This window comes from Talaromyces stipitatus, genomic scaffold (genome assembly GCF_000003125.1).
Source record: "Talaromyces stipitatus ATCC 10500 scf_1105507295517 genomic scaffold, whole genome shotgun sequence".
NCBI classification, from domain to species: domain Eukaryota; kingdom Fungi; phylum Ascomycota; class Eurotiomycetes; order Eurotiales; family Trichocomaceae; genus Talaromyces; species Talaromyces stipitatus.
In genome coordinates this window covers 1,443,077-1,466,049 of record NW_002990121.1, presented here as the reverse complement: position 1 = coordinate 1,466,049, position 22,973 = coordinate 1,443,077, and the positions used below count along the sequence as shown (strand labels likewise).

The window sequence follows — 22,973 nt, the reverse complement described above, 5'->3', positions numbered from 1 at the left end:
GTGACACGTACGACTCGATCTAAGATCACACTCCGACCATGCCTCGTGATGCTCTGCCACACTAAATGCATTAGTCGGCCACTGGTCAGTGCCACAGAGGTCATCCGTCGCAGCCTTCATTCAAAGTTTAGTGGAGTGTGAAACGTTTGACTCGAGAAATCGACGAGTGGAAGAGATTCCAAATCTCAATTCCTCTAGTCTGCACAAGTCTCAAGAGTTGAGACCTATGGAAGTATTATGTGTCGTCACCGGAATGCAATGCAGCCTTCAAGGATTCAGCTCCCAGCCTCCAGGATCCCCAACCTGGGCCCAGCGGGACCAGCGGTATGGCTCTGGTTGGGTGCGTAGCAGTAACGGCACACCCTTGAAGACGGCTGTTGAACTATCACTCAGTGGGATTAGCTGAATTATTCAGGATTTGCATTCGCGCCGTTCCGGGGCCGCTAGGAAGGTGATTGGGACGCCCTAGTTCTATTAGCTTGGCTTGAAATCTCCTCCCTTCTTCGCTAACCCCGAGCTTGATACCCCTGTCGAATCAGATGCTGGCAGCAACACACCATACTTCGCCTTGTGCACACTCTTAGCAGCCTAGCACACCGCGATAAACGTAAAAAAAGAAAAAAAAAAAAAAAATCATCGATGGGCCGCGGATACCGCTCTGTCTTAATGGCGGCCCGTCATCCATGCCTGTTGGCTCGTGGTGCTAGAATACGCCAGGTGCTTGTTGATTCGCCGATCGCATACCTTGCGAGATCTCACAGACAAATCTGACGCAGTGGTCACCGGTCAGTCATTCAAGGATGTGCTGTGGGCGGTGCATATTTTCTGTATGTACCATTTGCTATCCAACCAGAGCAGCAGCTTACGAGCTTGGTACGGATCGACTCTTCCATTGATTGTGAAACTGGAAATGGGCTGGCTTTTGTGTAACAACGACGTATCTGGAACTGGCTGAAGGAAGCATCTTATACGTCGGCAGTCGATTTCAGCCATGGGCATGGATCATATCACCACGGCATCTACAAGATCTGGTCGAACGATCAGAGACGTACTGTTGTTATGCACACCTGGCAGGCTAGCACCCAACAAGAAGGCAGTTATGTACATCCTCGCCGAACAAGTTTCAGACTCTCCCACGGAATTTTTTTCTGGTGTGCGCGCCAAACGAGATTTCCGTCTATGACTGCCTCTTCGTATTGAGTACTCGGTCCGGAGATGCTCGATGATAACGAACAAAAATTGGTCATGACACAGAGTCAGACCCGTTCGCCTGTCACAATAGAATGATCGATCTCCGGAACATCCTCTACAACGGAGTAGTATTTCCGCAGAAAATAGATTTGTAAAACACGGTTGAAATGCAAAAAGGAATAGGGATGAACTGACTAGTCGGCAGACTAGCAGGTCTCCGAGCGACTGGTCACCTCAAGGCGGAACTCTTCCACAGCTTCCGCGATTGGCTATACAGCTATGCCCGGGGTCCAATCTACTCAGATCGGCCGTGTTTCTATGTTTGATGACATGCAATGATCAAATGGGATGGGTCGGTCAGAGTAAAAAGGGCCCCATAAGGGCCCCATACGGACCTCTCCGACTAGCATTTTCCGCTCGCTAGTCCGCCCTTCAGCCCCATCCAGCCAGCATTAACTGCTTAACAACATACACACACAAGATACTCTATCCAGCCTAGTGTCATGCCTGTTCCGGCCCAGCTCCAACGACAAAAGGGGAGAAAGGGAGAAAATTACTGCAAAATGTCCAAATGATCTCACTCGCTCAGTTTCACCGGATGGCCGAAAATTTTAAGACAGGAAAAAGAAAAGAAAAAGTGGAAAGAGAGCCACTTTCCCACTCCCATCTTCTCGGGACCTGGAGCCGGTGATCATTATCCTTAGTTTTGGAATTGGGGAGCAAAAAAGAAACGAAAGGGAAAAAAGTTTCAAGCCTAGACTGACTGTCTGACTGTCTGACAAAAGGCTGCAAGATTGGCTAATTGATACAGGCAGACGACAAGCAGTCAACCCTATTCATAAATTACGTTTACTCCAACGACGAACTGTTGTGTCTCTGCCCAGTGACCCCCAAATTCAAGTGCAAGGTCTCCACTTCTTTTGATACAATTACAGTCGGACTGAGAGCTAGAGGTCTAGACAGTCGGGTTTTGTATATCTAGTTCTTCATCTCCGTTCACCGTCATTGCAGACCTAATTCTTAACTCATCCTTGTATCTTCATACTTGGCGTGTGGATCTTCACTTTCGTTTTTCGGCATTGTTTTTCTTTTATCTTTCGGATTCTATCTAGTGTCATCCTGTAGTATGCATCTCGCCTTTGGTTGTTCCTGTTTATCTGTTTTCGATTGACGTTGCGTGTCGGTTCTTCTAAAGTAACAACCTAGGCGTCCAGCGTGCTTATCATTACACCTACAGCTACAGTTACAGCAACAGACGTTATAAACTGCCCGTGGCTGAATACCAGTGTTACAACCCCCGTCACAAGACACAAGAAACTCGGACTTTGCCATCTCCGGTCTGAAATAATAACCAGGATACCTGCATACATTCTACTGCTGTTTTTTCCAGCATTACTCAAAGACTTTGTTCTTGTTGATAGCAGGTGTTTCGATTCGAAACCGAACGTCGACGTCGTCTGGTTGTCCATCGGCTGCAGCCATGATGGATGCAACGGTTCCAATGTCATATAGGTTTTCCAACAACGAACTAAGGGTCTTGGAGCCACCTCGGTTCATGGATTCTCACGTCGAGAGTACACTCCCATACTACCAGAATGCTGCTCCAGTCGCATATGCCTCTCACATACCTTCACCACCATATGAGGTGTCCGGACACGTTATGAATGGGTATCATAACTCGTATCATCAGCCACATCTATTCAATCATCCATCTTCAGGACCGCCTCCTCAGACTCATACTCATGCGCATGTTCAACCTCTTCATTCTCAGCTGCATGCCACTGCGGCTGCTCAAGCACATCCTCAGGCGCGGAGTCTTCCTTTTCATCATCCTCAACAAGCTGCAACAGCAGGACGTCTGTCTACAGAACACACGCCTATTCATTCGCCTTCCCCAGATGTTCATCCGGTTTCGAGGCGGATGCCTCATGTTCAATCTGCCAGGCTGACACCACAGACTGCCCAACAGCAGCAACCACGGGTTATCGACGACTATCGTGCCGGCACATCTCCCGCCATTGCGCCACCTATCACCACTACCACAGCTTCCGGCAGTGGGAATATACTCACACCTGTTTCCCCATCTTCAAATACCACCGTCGTCACTATTCCGCATAGAGGAAACGAACCCTCGACTAGCGCAAAGGACATTAATTTCTCGACAGAAGTCGACATCTTGATGAAGACTATCCAGTCTCATCATTCTGTCCATAATTCCAGCAGCTCTACATCCACACCTACCCCTTCATCTGTAACATCAGCAGGTACACCACCACCTCATCATCACCATCATCACCATCATCAATTCTCCACAAACCAGCAACCACATTTCTCATCCGCATACCAACTCGGAATTACGAATTATCCTTCATACGAAAACACACCGAATGCAAACACGTTAACGCAACAACAGCAGAGTCAATCCGGGGGTCGATTAGTGAGCGATAGCTCGGATGGAAGTACGAAACATAAACGGAAACATCCATGCACGTTTCCGGGGTGTGGAAAACTGTTTACGCAAAAGACTCATCTGGACATTCATCTAAGAGCTCATACGGGGATAAAACCATTCGTAAGTATATCTCCAAACCGAAGACTAGCAATGGCTGATGTCAGATCCAGAAATGCAGCGAACCATCATGCGGACAACGATTCTCGCAACTTGGAAATCTTCGGGTATGTTGTTATTTTTTATTTTTTTCTTTTAAAGATTCTATTCGACAAATTTTTTGTCTTATAATTATTCTATTCTTGAAGATGAAGAACGTGTATTGAACAGAAATCTTTTGCGTGGTGCGTTTACAGACCCACGAACGACGACATACGGGCGAGAGACCATTTACATGCGAAGAATGCGGCAAGGCATTTGCGCAAAAGGGGAATGTGAGGGCACATATGTTTACGCACGCCAAGGCGAAGCCGTATACATGTCAGTTGGATGGTTGTTGGAAACAGTTTACGCAGCTTGGGAATTTGAAGGTAACCTCTCCCTGTTGTCTATTTCGTATCAGGGGCTAATAGAGGGCAAAAGTCGCATCAGAATAAATTCCATGCTACAACTTTACGTGATTTAACCACTCGATTTGCGAATATGTCGAATCCTGAAATCATGACGCCGGCTGATCGAGAACTGTGGACCTATTTTGCCAGTTTGTACAAGAATAGCAACAAGGGTATCAAAGGCCGAGGTAAAGATCGGAAGATAGCTTGCACGAAAGCGAAAAACGGTGCACACACCAGCAATGGAAATGGCAATGGCAATGGCAAAAACAATAGTCGTAGCGCTCGATCGACTACTACCAACAGGAACGGCAACGGCAATCATCAACATCTACCGGCTAGTGGCAGTGATGCTGGTTCAAGTGATTATTACAGTGCAGAAGATGGGGAAGACGATGAGTTGCATGAGCAGCAACAACGGTATATGCATCATGCTATGCCTTCTGCGCACCATGGGGGGCATGCAAGTCTTTTAGGGCATGCTGTGCACCATCGAGAGCCCTTGTCGATGTATTCCAAGAGTGATCGATGAGATGTTGTATCGATATGTACTTTACTAGGATGAACTAACATCCACTGGAAATGCTCATGTGCTATATACATCATATCGTACATTCAGACCTCCAAATAGCAAAACTAGTAGTAGTACAAATGATCAATACTTGTACATCGCCGCCTTGGTATTCTCATAAACCAAAAACACAACCCACGTACTAGGCAAGACACGTACCAGACTCGGTCCTAACCCTTTATAGAATCCGGAAAGACCTTCTTGAGCCCAAATCTGCTTCGTCGCATCCCATACACCGCGATAATAAGTGCTGCTAGTCATTGTGCTGCGTGCAGCAGCATCTGCAGCATCTGCATTATATGCCTGTAACTGTAATCGGGTACGTAGTACCTGATACGGGTAGGTAATACATCCCGCAAAAGTCTTTGATAAACCCGATATAAGAAGGAGTTCTATATTCGAAAATTCCCCTTTTTGATTTTCTCCTGCAGTAGTACTTCGAAGTCGATAACTCTTCAATTTCTCATAAGCCATAAACTGAAACGCGCCGTGACTCACCCCGAAAAGAGCGGGGACAAGTCCTCGATAGAATCCCCGGATACCTTCTGTGCGCAAGATTTGGGTTGCGCCTGCTATGAAAGATGGGTATGCACCGGGAGCTTTGGAGCCGGTGGAGAGCATACGGGTTTTTATTACCCAGATTGGATTTGTGAGGATTGAAGTTAGGAGGCCTTTCATTCACATTATTAGATTGTTTTGGGTCTTTAAAGTCTTGCGGATACGCACCAGCAGCCCCCGAAGCCAAAAAGTACTCTGAAGCACTTAATTTCTGTCCCTTGCCGTCGCTGTCATCGACACGCTTAACTCGAGCTTGAGCAAGAACATCCTTGATATTCCCATAAAACAAAAAATAAAGACTCCAACTCGCCGAATTGCCGATTATGTTGGGCGTTAGTCCGCGATACAGAGCTCGAAGTCCACCTTCTCTCTTGTATATTTCGTTGAATATGCGTAGAGAGCTGCCGACGCGGGTGCGAGAGATGCGATCAACTGTTTCATCTCGTTAGAATATATATCTACACTATGAGAGGGAGGGTTAAGACGTACTTTGTAGACGAGTCTTTATTAGATCTAACGGATGCAGAGTCAGTGTTGAGACGACTCCGGCCGTGAGTCCGGCTACCGTTTCGATGATGGATGTGGATGATCCATTTCTTTGGCTCATTGACTTGTTATCGCGAGGATTTGGCGAGAATATCAATTATGGTATTCTCTCATTGAAGCGTGTGTAGTAGTTGCTGAACAGTGGGTTGTTGTGAGTTGAGTATTGATCATGATTGATAATCTCAAAATATTTCGATGACGGCACGCCGCACTTAAGTTTATCGGCCCGGCCGGCTATGATACCGAGTACTATACATCAGCACCGGACTGCGTTTTCAAGGAATAAGAATCTTACATACGTATGGCATTGATTAGGCTATGGTATCTTTATCGTTCTAATAACTGTCTGCCAGAAAAAAAGGACCCGGATTGTACGTAGCTTCAGAATAGCAACATTCCCTTCCGCATAACAATTATAATCAAATTCAGATATATTGTACAAAGAGCAACTAGTCCAGAATACTGGAGAGACCCTTCTCCTCATATTCCTTCCTTACCGCTCCACACATTATAACAGCAGGCATATTGACGGCGTGTTAAGACATTGAAATAAGAAGAGAAAGAACACCCAATGACCAATGACCAATGCACTCAAAATCCTGTATATCAACGTCCTCTCAACAATCGGTTCGTATGCGTTGGCGAGCACATTATTGTTTCGTATGTTGTATTGTATGTTTAAGCTAGAGGGGAGAAAAGCCTGTTCGTGATCAGTTAGTGCATGTAGACGCAAATGTAGGATCGGCCGCCGAGGGGAAGTACTTGAAAAGTGTGGGCTTGGGTTCGCTGTATGTGTAGCCTGGCGAAGAGTTAGCCATCGGGTTGATGATATACCAGGGTATGGTAGAATCGTTGGATTGCTCACCGAGATAGACTATGAAAGGAAGATAGCCACTTAAGAAGCATCCTTTGTTAGACGCAAGATTCGCCTGAGATATACCGGATAATGAAGCTGTCGAGGGCTTGACTCACTAGTGAACGGCGATTCTGGAAACTTCAATGACCTTGGAGATGCGCTCCTGTAGAGGATTAGTTAGTAACTCGTTGGCACTTGTTGCGACAATCCAACTAACCTTGGTTTCCTCTGAGAACTGAACCATATTGAATGAATTGTCCGTCGCAATTTATAGATAAACCTGGTTGACAGAAGAGATGTGATTTCGTTGCTGGCTAAGAGGTCAGTTGAAAGAGTTGACGTTGGCTCCGAAATGGCGGAAAGCTAACAATTTTTTAGCTCAACCAAGTTTAGCCTCTGCCTTCCGTCCTCAACAACGTCAGGACTACACTGAAATTTTCAACTCAGAGTGTTTAAACCTGCGGATCTAGGGATTGTTCGCTTTAAATACATATATTACAGCGCGCCATGTCGGGCGCAAGGCACTGGTATGTTTTCTTGTCATATGGGTGGACACTGCTAACAACACGCAGGGAGCAGGACAAAGAGGCCACTGTCTACATTGGCAACCTTGACGAACGAGTAACCGACAGCCTCGTATGGGAGCTGATGCTTCAAGCCGGACGTATCGTGAATGTTCATCTGCCCAAAGATCGAGTTACGCAGACACACCAGGGCTACGGTTTCGTCGAATTCATTAGCGAAGAGGATGCCGAGTACGCTGCAAGAATTATGAATCAGGTCCGTCTTTACGGAAAGCCAATTCGTGTCAATAAAGCATCTGCAGATAAACAGAAGACAGTCGAAGTTGGTGCTGAGCTTTTCGTTGGAAACCTTGACCCGATGGTCACGGAGCAGGTACTCTACGATACTTTTAGCAGATTCGGGACTTTGCTCTCTATGCCAAAGGTATGTTATCACAGAACCCTAATTTCTGGATGTGGCTAATTTTAATAGATTGCAAGAGACGATGCCAACTTATCCAAAGGTTATGGTTTCGTATCATTTGCCGACTTTGATGCTTCCGACGCTGCTATAGCAAATATGCACGGACAATATCTAATGAACAAGGAAGTATCGGTTCAGTATGCCTACAAGAAAGATGGAAAAGGTGAAAGACATGGTGATCAAGCAGAGCGAATGCTTGCTGCTCAGGCTCGCAAACACAATGTTCAGCCACAAACCCAACCACTACCTCCGCAATTGATGGGACAGGCACCAACGCCTGGAATGATGCCTGGTAACCCGGTGGCTGCAGACGGAGCACGTCATATTGCCCCTGGTGGACCACCAGACTTTGCCGCAGGTAGAGGTCCTATTCCTATGCAAGCCTCTCAACAACCACCTAGACCTGGTCCTCCCGCACAACCACTATCGGCACCTCATCCGGGTCTACCAGCGCGGCCACCTCCGTCTCAAGCAGGATTCGGTGGTCCTCCTCCACCGGGATTTGTTCCACCAGGCTTCAACAATGCGCCTCAACAACCTGGCTTCCCGCCGCAACCTCCAGCTGGGTTTGCTCCCCCGGCTGGATTTGGTGGTTCGATGCCTGGTGCGCAAGGAACCCCGCCACCATTTCCTCCAGGATTTCAACCACCTGGATATGCTAGGGCTCGTTGAGAAGGAATTATAATATAGAGTATTGTCCAATTGTGCTTGGAAAGGAATTTAATATTCGGAGGCATGCTGCATTGATACTCAAATCGCTCAAACCAAATGAAACGAACACGGCGCCACAGTGAATGAAAGATGGGATATTCAAAAGGAAAAACCACACTGGTGATACAGAAACTCTGATCGCAAGTGTGTGCTATGTCATGAATATAGTCGGGACAAGGAAAAGCTAAAAGATGGTATTATGTGTTGGAGAAAGAGCGTCACAGCGCAAGGAAAGTGTTATGAGAAAGAGACGAATTTGGGATCCTTCGGTCGCCCATCCGGTCCGATATTATTCTTCGCAAAGCGTTGCTCAGTATACAGTCGACGCGCCTCGTCAAAGTCCACACCTCGTCTCTTCATGATTCTGCGTATTTCTCGCTTTGCCTTATTATCGAGACCGGATCTGGAATCGCCCTCGAGAACGTTATTCGTGAGATCAAATTCGGAGGATGTGAAGCCAGCTTCGATGTCTCCGCTGAAGGTTGTGGGTAGTCGGTCGTATACATAGTCGGGCACATGGTCCTCAATGAGTGGGAGCCATCGTGATCTGGTTAGATAGAGAGCTGTAGGAATCTATTAGCTATGCGCAGGAATTTCTGTTTCAGACGTAGAGTGAATCTCACCTGTACCGACGACAAGGACCATGAACGTGAGGCTGTAGAGGAGATAAGCCATGATTAGATAAATGAATGTAGTCGCTGAGCTTGAGCAGTTGATGGATGGTTTTGATGAAAGTATAGATCGAGGAATGTCGCTGAGCTTTAAACGACACCGAGAATGTCACCACATCTCTTCGCGATGAGCGCGTCTTTGTGTGTCTCGTGATGAAGACAGACAGCATGAAATGTCGCTGCTCTTGAAGGATGCGGTTCTGTCTTACTGTCACAGCGAATTCCGGCGAATCCGCTGCCGCCTAGTTTCTGCCTGAGAAACGAGGCAGAAAGGTTCACCTGATGCCAAGTCTTTCTTGACTATCCCATTTTCGGAAATCGAAATGAGGTAAAGGCTGCTTATGTCAGCCGCTATTCCCGATCGAGCCCCGTTAGCGAGTGGGAGACACACAGCTTCCCGATTCGAGTTGAATGTTTGATTCTGGAGGTATCGAGATATTTACACAATCTTTGATCGATTATTCCCCCAAGAAAAATCCCAGACTGTACAAAAATGGCTGCTGAAAGGTCAAACGTCTCCGCCGACCTCGTCTGGCAAATCACCCGTATGTTGGACACGAATTGAATGGATGCGAAGGAAAACTAGATACTGAACATTTATTTTACCGGATGCAGGCAACCAGAATGCCTTCCTCGTGCAGCGCAACAATGCTGGAGGTGTGCGATTCTCCCGCGATCCTTTGAACCCCGTCAACATTCACTCCCGCAAGGTAATCTTTTCTCTTTCTTTTTCTTTTTCTGAATATACTCGAATATCTGCAATTGGAGGATGCGAAAGGCTGACATCATTTACTAGTATGCTGGATACGCCAACGACAAGGTACGCCGGACAGATATTGCGATATGGAAGATATGGATGGGGACATGCGATTGACATGATAGGAATTAGGCCCTCGGCTTGCAGTCCTCTGAGAACGGTGGTGTCGTTCTCATTGCTAAGAACGCTAGCAACACCCAGAACCCTGCTAAGAACATCCGCACTCTCACATACGGACCCAACACCTCCAGCCGCAAGTACGTGCCTCTAGTGCTTTCTGAACTCGAGGACATTCAGTTTTCTTTCAGCTACATTTGCTTACCAGGCTTCACGTGAACAGGATCTACAAGAGCGTCGCCAGCAACACCGCCAAGAATGGATACCGTGCGGACTTGAGGGAAGTCGCTGTCGCTCGTGTCAGCGCTATCCGTCGTTCTCAACAACCCAAGAAGGATGCTCCTGCCCCCAAGCTCCGTGGTACCAAGGCTAAGCAGGCCGCTGCTCAGGAGTAAGCGGATTTCCTTCGATGCATCATATGAAAAGGCGAAGAGAGGGGGAGATGGTGAAACTGGATATTTTTATGGCGCCAGGTTTTTCCATGGACTTTTGAGTCACGTGTGTGTATTGTTTGATATAATAAAAGAAATAAGACACCTTGACCAAGTCAGTGATGGCAGATACCACTCAATTATTCTCTCAGAGGTGTCAATTCTACCCGATATCGTCAAAAGCGAGGTTAGATCGAGCGCAATTGACAGGAAATACCGGCAGTCTCTCGTTTTATGTGTCTAGGAGACTATTCCATTTCTCCGCTGCGATTCTGTTTGGGTAGTCAACAGGAATGCAAACGCCAATAAGATCAGATTGTGTCTCTCGAATGTGGACTTGTCTAAGATCGACTGCAAGCGATTCGCGTTCCTTTAGTAGTTTCTATCCACAATCCTGATCAAACAATTGATACTCGTAATAACTCCCTCGGCAACAGGAGCATATGCCGAACTCTTTATCCTTGGGCCCGCCTTTTCCCGATATTCGGATTGAGGAGCGATCAAGAACGAATGACAACATCGCGAGGTCTTCCGAGAGAGAGACTGAATGTCATTATACTCGGGGGTTGTTGTCGGGATACTCGACACTGCCAGCCTGAGGCATAACTCTCTCTCCTTCCGGTGAACGAATAATCTCTCACATGCACCGCGCCTGCCCGCCGGATCAGCCCCTCTTATAAAGCCCCCCACTTCCCCCAGCATTTCGCGACTTTCTTCTTGTTGACTTGGCCCTCGAATACTCCTGTTCTCTGCTTCGTCTTCATCACCATCATCATCTCTCTCTTCTTCATTGACTCTCTCCACTCAATTGATCTGTTTCTTCCATCTCATCGCGAGTTCACAGCATACAGACCGTTAGTAACTCTTATTCCTGACCCCGCATTTGGACTGTTTACATTAGTTCAAGAAGCTAACTTTGCTCTTGGCTGTACAGATCATGGTTAAAGCAGGTATGACTTGAACCGTCCATCGCATTATCAACAGAAACTGATCTACGCAGTCGTTCTCGGTGCCTCTGGTGGTATCGGCCAGGTACGTTAATAGCAATCTGTTAACATGAGAGTGGCATACTAACCAACGTACAGCCTCTCTCACTCCTGCTCAAAGCTAGCCCCCTCATTGATGAGCTTTCCCTCTACGATGTCGTCAACACCCCTGGTGTTGCAGCCGACCTTTCTCACATCTCCAGCCCTGCTGTGCGTACACCCGACCGAAGTACCAAACGTCGAACACAGCTCATGTATATAGAAAATCACCGGCTACCTCCCTGCAGACGATGGCTTGAAGAAGGCCCTCACCGGTGCTGACATTGTTGTCATCCCTGCCGGTATTCCTCGTGAGTAACCTCAGCCAAGGCCGCTCCGAAACGATTCTAATTCCGACCAGGCAAGCCGGGAATGACCCGTGACGACCTTTTCAAGGTCAACGCTGGTATCGTCCAGACTTTGGTTAAGGGCATTGCAGAGTTCAGCCCCAAGGCTTTCGTGCTCATCATTTCCAACCCCGTCAACTCTACCGTCCCCATCGCCGCCGAGGTCCTCAAGGCTGCCGGCGTATTCGACCCCAAGCGTCTCTTCGGTGTTACCACATTGGATGTTGTCCGTGCTGAGACCTTCGTCCAGGAGTACAGTGGCCAGAAGGATCCCTCCCAGACCACCATCCCTGTTGTTGGTGGGCACTCCGGTGACACCATTGTGCCACTCTTCAGCCAAGCCAAGCCTGCTTTCGAGATCCCTGCCGACAAATACGATGCTCTCGTGAACAGTGCGTTACCTGATTGTGCGGTCGTCAAGACAAATATTCTAACTTCCTGCAGGAGTCCAATTCGGTGGTGACGAGGTTGTCAAGGCCAAGGACGGTGCTGGCTCAGCCACCCTTTCCATGGCCTATGCTGGTTTCAGGTACGTAGAACTATTACTCTTTAAGAATCAAAAGACTGAAATTTTTGATTAGATTCGCCGAGAGCGTGATCAAGGCTGTTAAGGGTACCAAGGGTATCGTCGAGCCCTCCTTTGTCTACCTCCCTGGTGTGCCAGGCGGTGAAGCCATCTCCAAGACCACCGGCGTGGAGTTCTTCTCCGTGCCTATTGAACTCGGGGTATATACTCAAGTCGCTGACATCTTTTGGGGGGCATATTGCTAACTGTTTACAGCCCGAAGGTGTAGCCAACGCCGTCAACGTCCTCGAAAACACCACCGAGACTGAGAAGAAATTGCTCGAAGTTGCCGTCAAGGGTCTCAAGACCAATATTGAAAAGGGCATTGACTTCGTCAAGAACACCCCACCAAAGTAAACTCCAGTGCCACCCATGACTAGTAGCAAGTCAGTCTATTGAACATCCTTGTTTCGCAACAAATTGTTTAACGAGCTGGCTTCCAATGCAATTTAAGGACATTGCTAACTTGTTTGTCATGAAAGATAGATTGTGATACATGATATGACGTGATGGAGATATATGACTCCCAATATTATGAAGCAAAGCCGGTGACTCGCTGTCTTACAGTTAGACACGAGAATTCGATAGCCGGTTCTGGCGTATCAATAAATTGCCAGTTTGAATGATCTTCTTCCAAGTAGACCGTTTGCACGTACGTAGACTGTACTCTGATTTAAGCATGGACATAGAGCATAGTTCACGTCTTTGTCTGATTACTCTTAATCTGAAAAGTAGCCCCAGGTAGTTCCGACGTCTCGGCTTGCACCGTAGCATCAATCCCCAAACTCGCCAAACAACCCCTAATAAGACCACATGGAAACCACAGAAACTTCAAATATTAGTCTATGCCACAAATCAGGGAAAGGGATACACACAGCCTCCGCGCGAGCAACAGCCTCACTTCTAACCGCCATACTCATTCTCGTCAAGGGTCGAAACGCATTATCCGAGAGGACATAAACACCCTATTGACCGTATCAGCACAACCATATGTTCCCCCGCGCCTCCCCCCCCCCCTTCCTCTCCCTTTAGTAGAAAGATAGATATACCCTATGATTGGTCTTGAGATTATCAACCTGTTTCCTAAACAGAATTGTCCATAAATCCTTGCATATGAATTTTATCACGTCCAGATTGTCCGTGAACCGGGGTCGATCGCGCGAGAATCTATCCTCATCAGCTCACCTATCACACAGATGTACTAGGGAAGGGATATACCGCTCCGCAAGACCCTGTCCAACTCTATACCCCAGCATCTCAAGACGATAGAATGTAGCTTCTCGTAATTCGTCATCTTCTATTTTTGTGATTGTTGTTGTGCCGTCGGTCGAGGGTGAAGGGAGGAGGAGGTCGTGGGTTATTCGTTCGGCCATGGGGACGATTTCGATTAGGAGGAGGTCGAGACTGGAGGTGTTGACGAAGCGGGCGTGAGGGTCGGAGGTGTTGAAGGGGTTTTGGGAGTCGAGGGACATTGTTTTGTGTTTATTCGGAGTCTTGGAGGTGAATGAGCGGTTAAGAGCATCAGAGGGGGAACGTTGGTTGTGTGAATTCAATTGAGTTGTGTAGACTGGTTTTGCGCGTGATGTAGAGTTATTGTTGTAAGCTCTATCAGGTTCGATTCGATTGATCTATGAGTGAATATGTACAGTTGTGTTTGACCGCGGAGGTTAGGATGTTGATGTTCTAGCTTAGCCAGATGCGGGTCCGATATCTAGCTTACCCTAATTTAATCTGTGTTTGTAAACCATTGATAAATTACAGTATACAGTAACAACAATCACACAACTACCAGGACAGTACAGTACAAGAAAGTAAAATCACGAAATGTCCGCAATATCCATATCCCCATTCGCTTCCGACTGCTCCATAACCATTTCCTCCGCTGCATCCTCAACAGGAGGAGGTGTAGGAGGCATAGTCCCCAACGGCGTCGCATTCAACATCGCATCAGCTACAAAAGCAGCCTCAACAGCCGCCTTGCGCTGAAACACGCGTCTCCAACGCACAGCCCAACGGCGAATGATTTCGTTCTCGTCGCGGGTGCTCGGGTCATCTTCACTTCTTTCCATGAGTTCATCATTACTTCCCGCGGCTACGGGCGTGATCGAGTCTTCGATTAGAGTGAAGAGGGTTTGCATATCGGCCTTTTCGCGATTGAGTGTTTCATCTAGGACGCTTAACTGTGGTTCGTAGAGACCCAGTTGAGTTCTGGCGGCGACGATTTGGCGGATACGGTTCGTCACTTTGCCCACTGTCGCGGAAAGCATTTCGTAGATGTGAGCTTTTGCAAGTATTTTACCCGCGTCAATGTGGTCAAGTAATGCCCATTCAATCACAGAAAGTGGAGTGAGGATCGTGTAGTTTAGTAGCTTGTCGATGATGTTGATTGCAATACCCGGCTGATCAACCCAGTACTCCATGACGGAGGTGATGATTTGTCGTCGAGCCGGTGCAGAGCGAGGACCGATGGCTAGCAATCGTTCTTTGTTTCTCTCGATGCACGATAGAACGTGAGATAGTGATTTGGATCCAACGTAGCATATAGATGTGACGAATGCGTCGGTGGATGGGACCATCGGATCCTCGACACCGTGGTCTTTGGCTTGAGTCTCAATCTCTGCTATGACTGGCTCGATCTCTTCGTCGGCGGCTTTCTTGCGGATGAGTTGCATCAATTCCGATCCTTGTTTGCAATACGGTGTGGCTATATCATTAGCACTTCTCTTTCTTCGAACGTCAGAGATAACTTACTCTCTAGAGTATATTTGAAATCCGGAGTATCCTTCTCCTTGCCTTCGGCAATTAAAGGTTGATACGGTTCAGGGAGCGTCCCCTTGATACGCTGAGCAAAACTCAAGCGAATCTCCTTATCCAACGCACCAGTGATAAATGCCATCTTGGGGTGGATCTCGGGAAGTTGCAAGTCATCAATCCTGTGACAGTCAGTTAATCCCTCTTTCATAAGATGCATCGAATAAACCCACCACTCAGTCCACTTCCAAGTAAATCCGAAATTACTCAAATGATGCGAGAACCAATCCAAGAACCTCGACACCAGATCAACGTCAAATCGTTCCAGATTCCGATACAAAAACCGAATGGCACGACCAAGACTAGGCGCAATCGCAGCCGGCGCAACCTTGCAGCACTCCGTCAGCACAGAATGATAATAAACGAGCTTGTGTTCAGGTGCCGGCAACTGGAAGAGCTGCGAGAATACAGCGTCGACAGCAACATCTTCCGGTTTCCATGTTGGTCGATCTGAGGGGAATTCGCGAAGTCTGTCAAAGGGTGTTGCTCGTTTCACGAAAATTTCGGGTGAGAAGTAACAATCCACGTCGATGAGGAACTTGGCAACCGCCATACGGTTGAAATCCAGAATATTGATCGTATCAACCAGCGTATCTCGTAATAAGGTAGAGGTGATTTCACCCGATCCTGGCACCGTCTCAATTTCTTGCTCCAAGTACACCGAGAAATAAACTTCGGGGTATATAGCATTCGGCCCGTTCTTCACAGGGTTCGGTACATCCACCGCAGGCAGAGCGTGTTTTTCTGCGTTCTCAAGCGACAATGACTGTTCCGGTTTTTCTTCCCCTTCGCCTTCTACTGCTTGCTTCTTTCTCGGTAACTCAAGCGACTTCCACGGCCGAGGGAGACATTTGAGTTCCCAGTTTCGATTCGCCGCCTCATTCTGCAACTGCGTTTGCAAGACTCCAATGAAACTCTGCAAAGGCTCCGATATCTCACTATCGAACGTAAATGGTGTCACAAGGGCTTCGAGCGCATGTGGAGTAGACGCGATAATCTCCGTCTTTTCGAGTAGCGCCGTCGCCTGAGTTTCGAATCCAGTCGCCGATGATGCCATGACGTATGGAATGGTAAGAAGGATAATCTTGACAAGTTCGAGACCCAGTGACTAAAAGGTCAGCCTTAACTTCATATAAGTCTTGGATATAAGGAAACTTACATCCTCCGAAGACGTAGTCTGCAAATCGACCGCTCTCGAAAACAAATCATCCAATACCACAAATACGCCTTCACCTTCAAGTATGCCCTGCAAACAACCCAATAGACGCACCAGCAGTTTCACGTCGCGCCATACGCCGGCGGTGACAGCATCCTGCACGGCCGAAGAGATTTTCTTCAACACCTCAGCGGCAAAATCAGGTTTCAAGGTATTAATGACCAGGACCACGGCAGCGATAAAAGGTATTTTAAACGGTTGTTCAAGAGTTCTACCATTATTAGACAACCAGTTTTCACCAGAAAAAGTGAGACACTCACAGCTGAATAACAGTCTCGAAAAAAGCGTCGCAAACATCGACATCGTCAGTATTATCCGAGACCATTCTGGCGATATAAACAACATCATCTTCCACTCTGCGAGCGGGCTAGATAAAAAGTAATTAGGCACAATCCAGACGTAAGCACGACGATTTAAAAAAGAGCGCATACCGATTCCGCAATCAACAATAATTGTCTCCTCACTCTTGAGCCGAGGGGTTCTTCATATCGACGTCTCAGAGGCCGACGGTCGAAATCATCGTCATCTATCAAGCAGAAATCAGTCGTTGATTCCTCACGTAGGACTTCATTGAGACATGAAGGAGGTATGCACACCTCTATATCTCCTCTTTCGTCCACCACCACCACCGCGATGACCATGATTCCGACGATCGTAATCAGCCATCCCAATTGCTCGATGAATGAGGCAGCTAGCTATTCTAGTCACAATGCTGATCGCGCAAAGTGCTGCGTAAAGGGGAATTCAGATGCGAATTTTTAGGCGCGGAAGGTAAATCAAACTACGTAGCTAAAGCTTTACGCGGGTAAACTTGAGCTTGTCCGGGGCACGCTAGACCGTTTACGGCTGATTGCGGTTTTGTGCTTAAAAAAGTCTCAAAGAACGCCCTGAGTATCAAAGAATAAATGTATAGCTTGAATAAGTTCCAGCTTATTCTAACCTTGACGAAAAGAAATCCGAAACATGAGACTCCAAAGAATGTGGACATTGACCACCAGTCTAACCGAGACCTAAACATGAATAGATGATAGATGGAGAAATAAAGACCAAAGATTCAGGTAAGAAGTAATAGTAGTAGTTATTTCATCATTTCAGTTCAGTCACTCTAATTCAGTCACTTGGTTTAGACAGTTCGAGACCAGTCAAATGAGGATGGAGATACCACACACAGAGAGATAAGAGGACCAAAAAGAAAAGCGGAAAAGAAAGAGAAAAGAGAAAAGAGAAAATGCGAGAAAAAGAAAAGAGGCAAAAGGGGAATCTCATCAACGATAGAGAGATATAGATGGTTCTGGACTTCGAGGACAAGGTGTAACGACAACGCAAAAGTAAGTGTATGGTGCGAAAAACGTGAAACCCAGAAAACGGAAAAAAAGAGAACAAGAAATGAACAAAGGTTGAAGAGATATACTAGGCATCAACAGAACCATTTCCATCTATCTGCAACAATACTACAGCGCAGTTGACGAAACATAGGCTCAATCCCCCCCTCCCCCCAACATTATCAGTTGCTGTGAAGATGATGCCGATGGAATCATACAAAAAAAAGCACCTCCGATTGTCCTCATTCATCCATGCCCATCAATTCAGTCCATGCCATGAAAATTTCAGCCAGGGTCCTCGATTTCCCATCCATACATCATAAGACTCGTACACACAAGGGGTATCATTTTTGTCTCTTGCAGATGGACAAAGTATGGAGTTCGACAGAATTAACTGTTCGAATCCATCTTCGTTCGCACATCGAGACCAACTGCTCTTTGCCACTCTTCCATTGCTTTCCCCATTTACATCGCATGGTGGAACTCCATAAAACTTTTTGTAGCAGAGAGATCAGTCGTCAACCCACCTGACACCGTTCGACTTGCAAAACCGTAAGTAACATGTTCGGAAACTTTTCTTTCAATATGCAAGACCACCCAATGCATAGATATGAAGGGAGGCATGTCTGAGGTGCCAAACAGCAAGCTCGCAATTCCTTTTTTTATTCGTTTTTGATCACATTATGTAGCATCCCAAATTAGATTCCGAATTCGTTTCGTTCAGCATGATAACAAAGGTTGGAAAAAGAAAGAGTAGATCAATCGAGATGGGCTCGCATTTCTTCTTGCGAAATGGGCGTGAAGTTGTCAATATCCAATCCGCGAGCCTCCAGAGCAGCTTTTGCGTGTTCTGGGACCAGTCGGCTGTTCAGCTCGGGAGCGATTGAAAGTTCTATATCGTTAGTTTAGTTTTATATTATACTCGAAGAGCAGTAGATCAACATACCGTGGTGTGAGAAGTCGAATAGATTTGGTAAATCCCGAGGTGGATTGCTGGGGTGACGAGAGTCTGGCAATCGAGTGTTGGGATCCCGCAATTCATCGAAGAATGGATGGCACATCGCTTCAATCGCCCGGAGTCGTTGTGTGGGTGTGTATTCTAGGAGGGCGGAGATGAGATCAATGGCCTCGTGAGGTGCCCTTCGGAAGACCTGAAAGATTCCATATTAGACGCACGATTAGTAGGCACAAGGGTGTATTGTATTACCTTGTTGAAGGGATGAGGCTTGATTTGAGGGAATTTGTGTTCCATGTAGTTCGGGTTCATGGTTCGGATTTGTTCTCTGGTAGGAGTACCCAACACTTTGATGATCTCTACTAATTGATCGATTCCGGATTCTCCAGGGAACAAAGGCTGTCCAAGCATCAACTCGGCCATGACGCAACCAGTAGACCATACATCTGTAGAAGTTAGTGTCACACATTTCGAGGTTAAGTAGCCAAGGCGAATTACCGATTTTCGTGGTGTAGTTGGTGGCGCCAAAAATCAATTCTGGTGCTCTGTAGTAGCGAGAGCAGATGTAAGAGACGTTCGGTTCGTTCTCGACCAAGATCTTCGCGGAGCCGAAATCGCAGAGCTTGAGAATGCCCGTGTTTGGGTCAAGCAGAAGATTCTGCGGTTTGATATCTCGGTGACAGATGCCTCTCGAATGGATATAGGCCAATGAGCGGAAAAGTTGGTAGATGTAGAGCTTGACCTCTAGCATTGGCATGGTCGTTTTCAGTTTGTTGAAGTAGCGCGAAGCCCTGTAAACCGTTTCGGGAACGTATTCGAGAACTAGGTTCAGGTAGACTTCATCTTTCTGTTGACAATAATTAGCCTCACTTATCATGTCTGGATAGATATGAGAACGCACCCTCTCGCCATTAGAATAGTAGAAAGCCTTCAACTCAACGATGTTGGGATGGCGTACAATACGCATAATTTGCAGTTCACGGTTCTATACTTTGGCGTTAATGCGATGCGCAGAAGAAAACTGTATGAGACCAACCTTGAATCGCTTATCTTGCAGAACTCGCTTGATAGCAGCATCCTCACCACTAGGAGACATCTTTGTCTGGAACACGACGCCGAAGGAGCCATTCCCCACGATTTTGCACTGGGTGTATTGCATTTCCTTGGTCTCGCCGGTCAGGCCATCTTGAACCTTTTCACGTACGACTTCTATTCAAAAAAGGGTCAGCGATCATATCTCCTGAGCAGGGGGTATACAGCGAGAACAGCAGAAAGTTAAACTCACCCCCCATACGCAGGCCCGAGAAAACTCCGGACCGATTTTGCGACATCACGGAAGTATCTGACTGATGACCAGTGAAAGCAGAATAAGTGATACTATCGAGAATAAGGAGGACTGCACTTTAGCAGTGAGTGACGCCGAGATTGCTGAGTGATGGGTGAACGGTCCGTCTTGGGCAGCTTCGAAACGAGAAACAATGCCGATGCAGTTGCCCTGGAATGAGGCCAGCGAGCAAATTGTTCTGGTAGATCAGGTTGGATTGTCGTAAACGCACGTCGTTTGGTATTTCGTACACAGAAACCAAAGGGCACGTCGTCTCTAGCACAATAATCTTCCTCCTCGTTTACACTGATAGCAAGAGGTCAAGCCCTTTTAGCGAACAAATTCCCGTAAATATTTTTGGTCGGCCGGAACAACGACGAAATCGGATTCAAAATGCTGTATCGTATCAGACGTCCCGAAGAATGCTTGCGAGTGGCTCGAAATAGCACAATTATTCGGGGGCCACTATAGATAAGACACGAGAGTGGATCAGCCTAGATCAAATGGAAGAATTCCGCAACAAGGGATGAATTCGAATATGATCAAATAACGGGTGGGTTCGAGAGAGAAAAGCTCCGCAAAGGAGAGGGGGGGCGAAAGGTCAAGTATGGAATATGAAGTATGAGGACGGGTTGACGCAGAGAGGGGACAAGAGCAAACAGTTGCACGCACAATTATGGAATGTAGCAAGCACGAAATCGAGATATCGAACCAGACTGACAGCGGTACGAACGTGGGCGACACGGTGTGGATGTCAGGTAAATGTAATGGTAGACAGGAGGTATGTTGGTGGTGAAGTGGTTTGTTTAACGTGGTGGGAGAGTGGGAGAAAGCAGAGAGAGCGGTCGGAAACAAATGACACAACGGTCCCGTTGAGAGGGCAGAATGACCAAACACGCAAGACAAGACAGAGTAGGTTGGAATCAGACGATGCACAGGATGAAGAGACGAAAGCAAGCAGGGAAAATAGAATGAGAAGAAAAATTGACAGGGAAAAAAAAAGGTGTAAAAAAGGGAAAAGCCTAGACGAGGGGGAAAAAGAAAAGTGAGGACGCTCAGTGTACAGTCGAGCCAGAAGCACCGCTCCGGGAAAGGATGAGTAGAGTGATGTGCAGGTGAGGATTCGACCGGGGGATTTAATGATTCGTACAGGACTGGGATGGAGGTAGTACTAGAAGATTAGAAGTAAAGAAGGGCATACGTACTGCGTGAGTTTCAGTCGTCAGTAAGTGGTACTGCAGATGGTGGTGACGGCAGAAGTGGTGACAGCAGCAACACAATCTGATATGATAGTGCAAGGACAGACAGAAACCGTTGCTGAAAGTCTGAAGGTAAGAGCAAGTAAGTCGTGTAAGAACTGTAAGTAGAGTATTCGTAAAGTGGGCGGTGGGTAGGCGAATGAAGCGGGAAGGCTGAGACTGGGAAGTTGAACTAAGCAGGCAGAGTGGTGGAGATAAATTACTGATGGGTAATAGACCCTGCTCAGTTGCTGCTACTGCTAGTTCGACCAGTGAGGTAGTTGGATTGATGGACTTGGTGGTTGCGGACAGTATGCGATGGGCAGAAGCTCATGATATTTAAGCAGCAGCGCGCAATGGACAATGGAGAGGGAAAAGGAGGACTTTGATTTCTTCGTGATGACCGATGATGGGTGAAAAGATGCCGCGTGATTGGCCGGCGGGGCCTAGGAATGACGGCAGTTCCGTGCCTTAGGCAAGAAGCTCCTTGTGTACATCTATCAGGACATAATGTGGCTATGCTTGCTATGTCTACTTTTACAAGGGTCCAGACAGATCAGATAATTCTCGCCAGTATATCATGCCATCATCCCATCATCTCTCCATCATTCACCATATGGTCGACGGGCTGCCATATGCCAAAAAGAGGGGTCAGTTCTGGTACAGGTATCGTCGTAATTTACGCTGTACTGCGTAATTCCATCAGTACAGCATACGCCATTTTACATACATACGCCACGAACCTCATTTCTAAACTGAACGCGGGAAAGAATCAGGTGTTTACATTCTTTTTTCTCTTTTTTCTTTTTTTTTCAAGGTCAGGCGTCAAAAGTCCAGATCTATTATTATCACGAACTTACCAGATTTGTTTTCCCCTTCTCCTTTTCGCCTTCCTCGAGGCGAAATGGCGGCAAATGCAGAGGTTAGCAGTCAGGGGTTGACATTAATTGATCTCGTGCAGGTCGAGCGCCAAGTCTATGGCATGACTAAATGCTAATGGTGCAAAGTGTCTGCTTCATTTCTGGGAATTATATGAATGGCTAACTCATCGGAAATGTCTTCGACTCAGAGAGCAGAGAACCGAGATTGATATGAGAGATTTTCAACCCATATGTACGGAGTAGTCGACTGCATAGCTGCACATGGCCATATACGTGTATATTAGACCAAGCGAGTCTTTGATTGGCTCTGTCCAGGGCTCGATACCCGAATTTCGCACCCCGGCAGCTTGGGTCAACCAAGCAAATGGAGGCAGTTGCATACGAGACGGCTGTAGTTAGTGGGAATTGGGACTCGGGAGAGACTAGATGTGTATGTGCCGTTTATATAGAGAGGGGAAGGTCCAGCTTTGAGCGATGACACCAGGCAGTCACTGCACGTCTTATTACTCTGATATATAGCAGAATACCGGAATCGATTGTCGCAGAAGCCATGCTCTTGCTTCATGCTGGCAGTGTCATAGGCGGGGTTGGATCTGAATTTGCATATAAAAGTGAATTATGGACTGGTCAGGTGCACAGGACCTTCGTCATTGCCAAGGAGTGTGTATGGTAAGTAATGTATGTGATATTACACATACAGATCATGGACTGTGCGTCTGTCCGTGCTTGGGCCCAACTTTAACTAATCCACTTGCATAGCCCAGAGTGGTTAGTGCGTATTATATCGGCTGATCGTACGTCCTCGTACCGACTCCCCAAAGCTCAAGCTACACCTCCCCTCCAGTTCTATTCATGATTCAACACATCTCTCAATTGCTCAGTTCTTGGTCATC

The 22,973-nt window shown here is 47.1% G+C and overlaps 10 protein-coding genes across 16 annotated transcripts, besides 3 other annotated features; 4 read left to right on the top strand and 6 right to left on the bottom strand.

Annotated features, from left to right (window-relative positions):
• Positions 1–609: 609 nt before the first annotated feature.
• Positions 610–633: a microsatellite.
• A 1,870-nt stretch (positions 634–2,503) lies between these two features.
• TSTA_005680 (C2H2 transcription factor (Azf1), putative) lies at positions 2,504–5,434 on the top strand. Its single transcript, XM_002488146.1, has 4 exons — positions 2,504–3,763; positions 3,814–3,867; positions 3,997–4,170; positions 4,223–5,434. Exons 1-4 carry the CDS (start codon positions 2,672–2,674, stop codon positions 4,721–4,723), a joined length of 1,821 nt encoding a protein of 606 aa, XP_002488191.1. The 5' UTR covers positions 2,504–2,671; the 3' UTR covers positions 4,724–5,434.
• Positions 3,469–3,495: a microsatellite.
• On the bottom strand, positions 4,220–6,054 carry TSTA_005670 (mitochondrial folate carrier protein Flx1, putative). The gene is made up of 3 exons (XM_002488145.1): positions 5,810–6,054; positions 5,489–5,752; positions 4,220–5,433 (listed from the first exon to the last, which is right to left on the bottom strand). Exons 1-3 carry the CDS (start codon positions 5,925–5,927, stop codon positions 4,847–4,849), a joined length of 969 nt encoding a protein of 322 aa, XP_002488190.1. The 5' UTR covers positions 5,928–6,054; the 3' UTR covers positions 4,220–4,846.
• Positions 6,055–6,576: 522 nt separating this feature from the next.
• Positions 6,577–6,966, bottom strand: TSTA_005660 (uncharacterized protein; the record flags this gene model as incomplete). The annotated part of the gene is made up of 3 exons (XM_002488144.1): positions 6,577–6,760; positions 6,839–6,885; positions 6,940–6,966. The coding sequence occupies 3 exons, from the start codon at positions 6,964–6,966 to the stop codon at positions 6,577–6,579; spliced, it is 258 nt and encodes an 85-aa protein (XP_002488189.1).
• Positions 6,967–7,229: 263 nt separating this feature from the next.
• On the top strand, positions 7,230–8,381 carry TSTA_005650 (splicing factor 3b subunit 4; the record flags this gene model as incomplete). Its single annotated transcript, XM_002488143.1, has 3 exons — positions 7,230–7,249; positions 7,295–7,670; positions 7,719–8,381. The coding sequence occupies 3 exons, from the start codon at positions 7,230–7,232 to the stop codon at positions 8,379–8,381; spliced, it is 1,059 nt and encodes a 352-aa protein (XP_002488188.1).
• A 34-nt stretch (positions 8,382–8,415) lies between these two features.
• On the bottom strand, positions 8,416–9,287 carry TSTA_005640 (uncharacterized protein). Its single transcript, XM_002488142.1, has 2 exons — positions 9,044–9,287; positions 8,416–8,983 (listed from the first exon to the last, which is right to left on the bottom strand). The coding sequence occupies exons 1-2, from the start codon at positions 9,093–9,095 to the stop codon at positions 8,658–8,660; spliced, it is 378 nt and encodes a 125-aa protein (XP_002488187.1). The 5' UTR covers positions 9,096–9,287; the 3' UTR covers positions 8,416–8,657.
• Positions 9,288–9,514: 227 nt separating this feature from the next.
• Positions 9,515–10,749, top strand: TSTA_005630 (60S ribosomal protein L28). 2 transcript variants are annotated; one of them, XM_002488140.1, is made up of 5 exons: positions 9,515–9,636; positions 9,707–9,801; positions 9,888–9,911; positions 9,981–10,105; positions 10,189–10,749. In XM_002488140.1, the coding sequence occupies exons 1-5, from the start codon at positions 9,585–9,587 to the stop codon at positions 10,358–10,360; spliced, it is 468 nt and encodes a 155-aa protein (XP_002488185.1). In that variant the 5' UTR covers positions 9,515–9,584; the 3' UTR covers positions 10,361–10,749. The 2 variants fall into 2 exon arrangements, with proteins under 2 accessions (XP_002488185.1, XP_002488186.1); XM_002488141.1 differs by having other exon boundaries at positions 9,981–10,749.
• Positions 10,750–11,197: 448 nt separating this feature from the next.
• TSTA_005620 (malate dehydrogenase, NAD-dependent) lies at positions 11,198–13,037 on the top strand. 6 transcript variants are annotated; one of them, XM_002488134.1, is made up of 10 exons: positions 11,198–11,250; positions 11,331–11,346; positions 11,397–11,428; positions 11,482–11,592; positions 11,645–11,732; positions 11,783–12,160; positions 12,213–12,297; positions 12,350–12,494; positions 12,550–12,686; positions 12,820–13,037. In XM_002488134.1, exons 2-10 carry the CDS (start codon positions 11,334–11,336, stop codon positions 12,824–12,826), a joined length of 996 nt encoding a protein of 331 aa, XP_002488179.1. In that variant the 5' UTR covers positions 11,198–11,250; positions 11,331–11,333; the 3' UTR covers positions 12,827–13,037. The 6 variants fall into 6 exon arrangements, with proteins under 6 accessions (XP_002488179.1, XP_002488180.1, XP_002488181.1 ...); XM_002488135.1 differs by having other exon boundaries at positions 12,816–13,037; XM_002488136.1 differs by having other exon boundaries at positions 12,550–12,719.
• On the bottom strand, positions 12,625–13,900 carry TSTA_005610 (BET3 family protein). The gene is made up of 4 exons (XM_002488133.1): positions 13,552–13,900; positions 13,383–13,500; positions 13,209–13,298; positions 12,625–13,162 (listed from the first exon to the last, which is right to left on the bottom strand). Exons 1-4 carry the CDS (start codon positions 13,803–13,805, stop codon positions 13,031–13,033), a joined length of 594 nt encoding a protein of 197 aa, XP_002488178.1. The 5' UTR covers positions 13,806–13,900; the 3' UTR covers positions 12,625–13,030.
• Positions 13,901–13,910: 10 nt separating this feature from the next.
• On the bottom strand, positions 13,911–17,086 carry TSTA_005600 (snRNA cap binding complex subunit (Gcr3), putative). The gene is made up of 7 exons (XM_002488132.1): positions 16,957–17,086; positions 16,792–16,886; positions 16,621–16,727; positions 16,304–16,571; positions 15,318–16,252; positions 15,085–15,266; positions 13,911–15,037 (listed from the first exon to the last, which is right to left on the bottom strand). Exons 1-7 carry the CDS (start codon positions 17,024–17,026, stop codon positions 14,151–14,153), a joined length of 2,544 nt encoding a protein of 847 aa, XP_002488177.1. The 5' UTR covers positions 17,027–17,086; the 3' UTR covers positions 13,911–14,150.
• Positions 17,087–17,250: 164 nt separating this feature from the next.
• On the bottom strand, positions 17,251–19,968 carry TSTA_005590 (glycogen synthase kinase (Skp1), putative; the record flags this gene model as incomplete). Its single annotated transcript, XM_002488131.1, has 7 exons — positions 17,251–18,574; positions 18,629–18,833; positions 18,890–19,083; positions 19,136–19,484; positions 19,539–19,622; positions 19,674–19,846; positions 19,923–19,968. 7 exons carry the CDS (start codon positions 19,966–19,968, stop codon positions 18,441–18,443), a joined length of 1,185 nt encoding a protein of 394 aa, XP_002488176.1. The 3' UTR covers positions 17,251–18,440.
• Positions 17,532–17,607: a sequence feature (T-rich).
• Positions 19,969–22,973: the final 3,005 nt, after the last annotated feature.

Bases quoted from the DNA above. Each gene is read 5' to 3' on its own strand.
- TSTA_005640 (XM_002488142.1), bottom strand. From the start codon at position 9,095: ATGGCTTATCTCCTCTACAGCCTCACGTTCATGGTCCTTGTCGTCGGT. The intron at 8,984-9,043 runs GTGAGATTCACT...AGATTCCTACAG, and splicing joins GGTCCTTGTCGTCGGTACAG to CTCTCTATCTAACCAGATCA.
- TSTA_005680 (XM_002488146.1), top strand. From the start codon at position 2,672: ATGATGGATGCAACGGTTCCAATGTCATATAGGTTTTCCAACAACGAA. The intron at 3,868-3,996 runs GTATGTTGTTAT...GTGCGTTTACAG, and splicing joins CGCAACTTGGAAATCTTCGG to ACCCACGAACGACGACATAC. The intron at 4,171-4,222 runs GTAACCTCTCCC...AGAGGGCAAAAG, and splicing joins CGCAGCTTGGGAATTTGAAG to TCGCATCAGAATAAATTCCA.
- TSTA_005620 (XM_002488134.1), top strand. The intron at 11,429-11,481 runs GTACGTTAATAG...ACCAACGTACAG, and splicing joins CCTCTGGTGGTATCGGCCAG to CCTCTCTCACTCCTGCTCAA. The intron at 11,733-11,782 runs GTGAGTAACCTC...AATTCCGACCAG, and splicing joins CATCCCTGCCGGTATTCCTC to GCAAGCCGGGAATGACCCGT.
- TSTA_005600 (XM_002488132.1), bottom strand. From the start codon at position 17,026: ATGGCTGATTACGATCGTCGGAATCATGGTCATCGCGGTGGTGGTGGT. The intron at 15,267-15,317 runs GTGGGTTTATTC...TGACTGTCACAG, and splicing joins ACTTGGAAGTGGACTGAGTG to GATTGATGACTTGCAACTTC. The intron at 15,038-15,084 runs GTAAGTTATCTC...CTAATGATATAG, and splicing joins TTTCAAATATACTCTAGAGA to CCACACCGTATTGCAAACAA.
- TSTA_005630 (XM_002488140.1), top strand. From the start codon at position 9,585: ATGGCTGCTGAAAGGTCAAACGTCTCCGCCGACCTCGTCTGGCAAATC. The intron at 9,637-9,706 runs GTATGTTGGACA...TACCGGATGCAG, and splicing joins CCTCGTCTGGCAAATCACCC to GCAACCAGAATGCCTTCCTC. The intron at 9,802-9,887 runs GTAATCTTTTCT...ATCATTTACTAG, and splicing joins TCAACATTCACTCCCGCAAG to TATGCTGGATACGCCAACGA.
- TSTA_005610 (XM_002488133.1), bottom strand. From the start codon at position 13,805: ATGTCCCTCGACTCCCAAAACCCCTTCAACACCTCCGACCCTCACGCC. The intron at 13,501-13,551 runs GTATATCCCTTC...TGATGAGGATAG, and splicing joins GGACAGGGTCTTGCGGAGCG to ATTCTCGCGCGATCGACCCC. The intron at 13,163-13,208 runs GTGTGTATCCCT...TAATATTTGAAG, and splicing joins CTGTTGCTCGCGCGGAGGCT to TTTCTGTGGTTTCCATGTGG.
- TSTA_005670 (XM_002488145.1), bottom strand. From the start codon at position 5,927: ATGAGCCAAAGAAATGGATCATCCACATCCATCATCGAAACGGTAGCC. The intron at 5,753-5,809 runs GTACGTCTTAAC...GAGATGAAACAG, and splicing joins AATAAAGACTCGTCTACAAA to TTGATCGCATCTCTCGCACC. The intron at 5,434-5,488 runs GTGCGTATCCGC...TGTGAATGAAAG, and splicing joins TTTGGCTTCGGGGGCTGCTG to GCCTCCTAACTTCAATCCTC.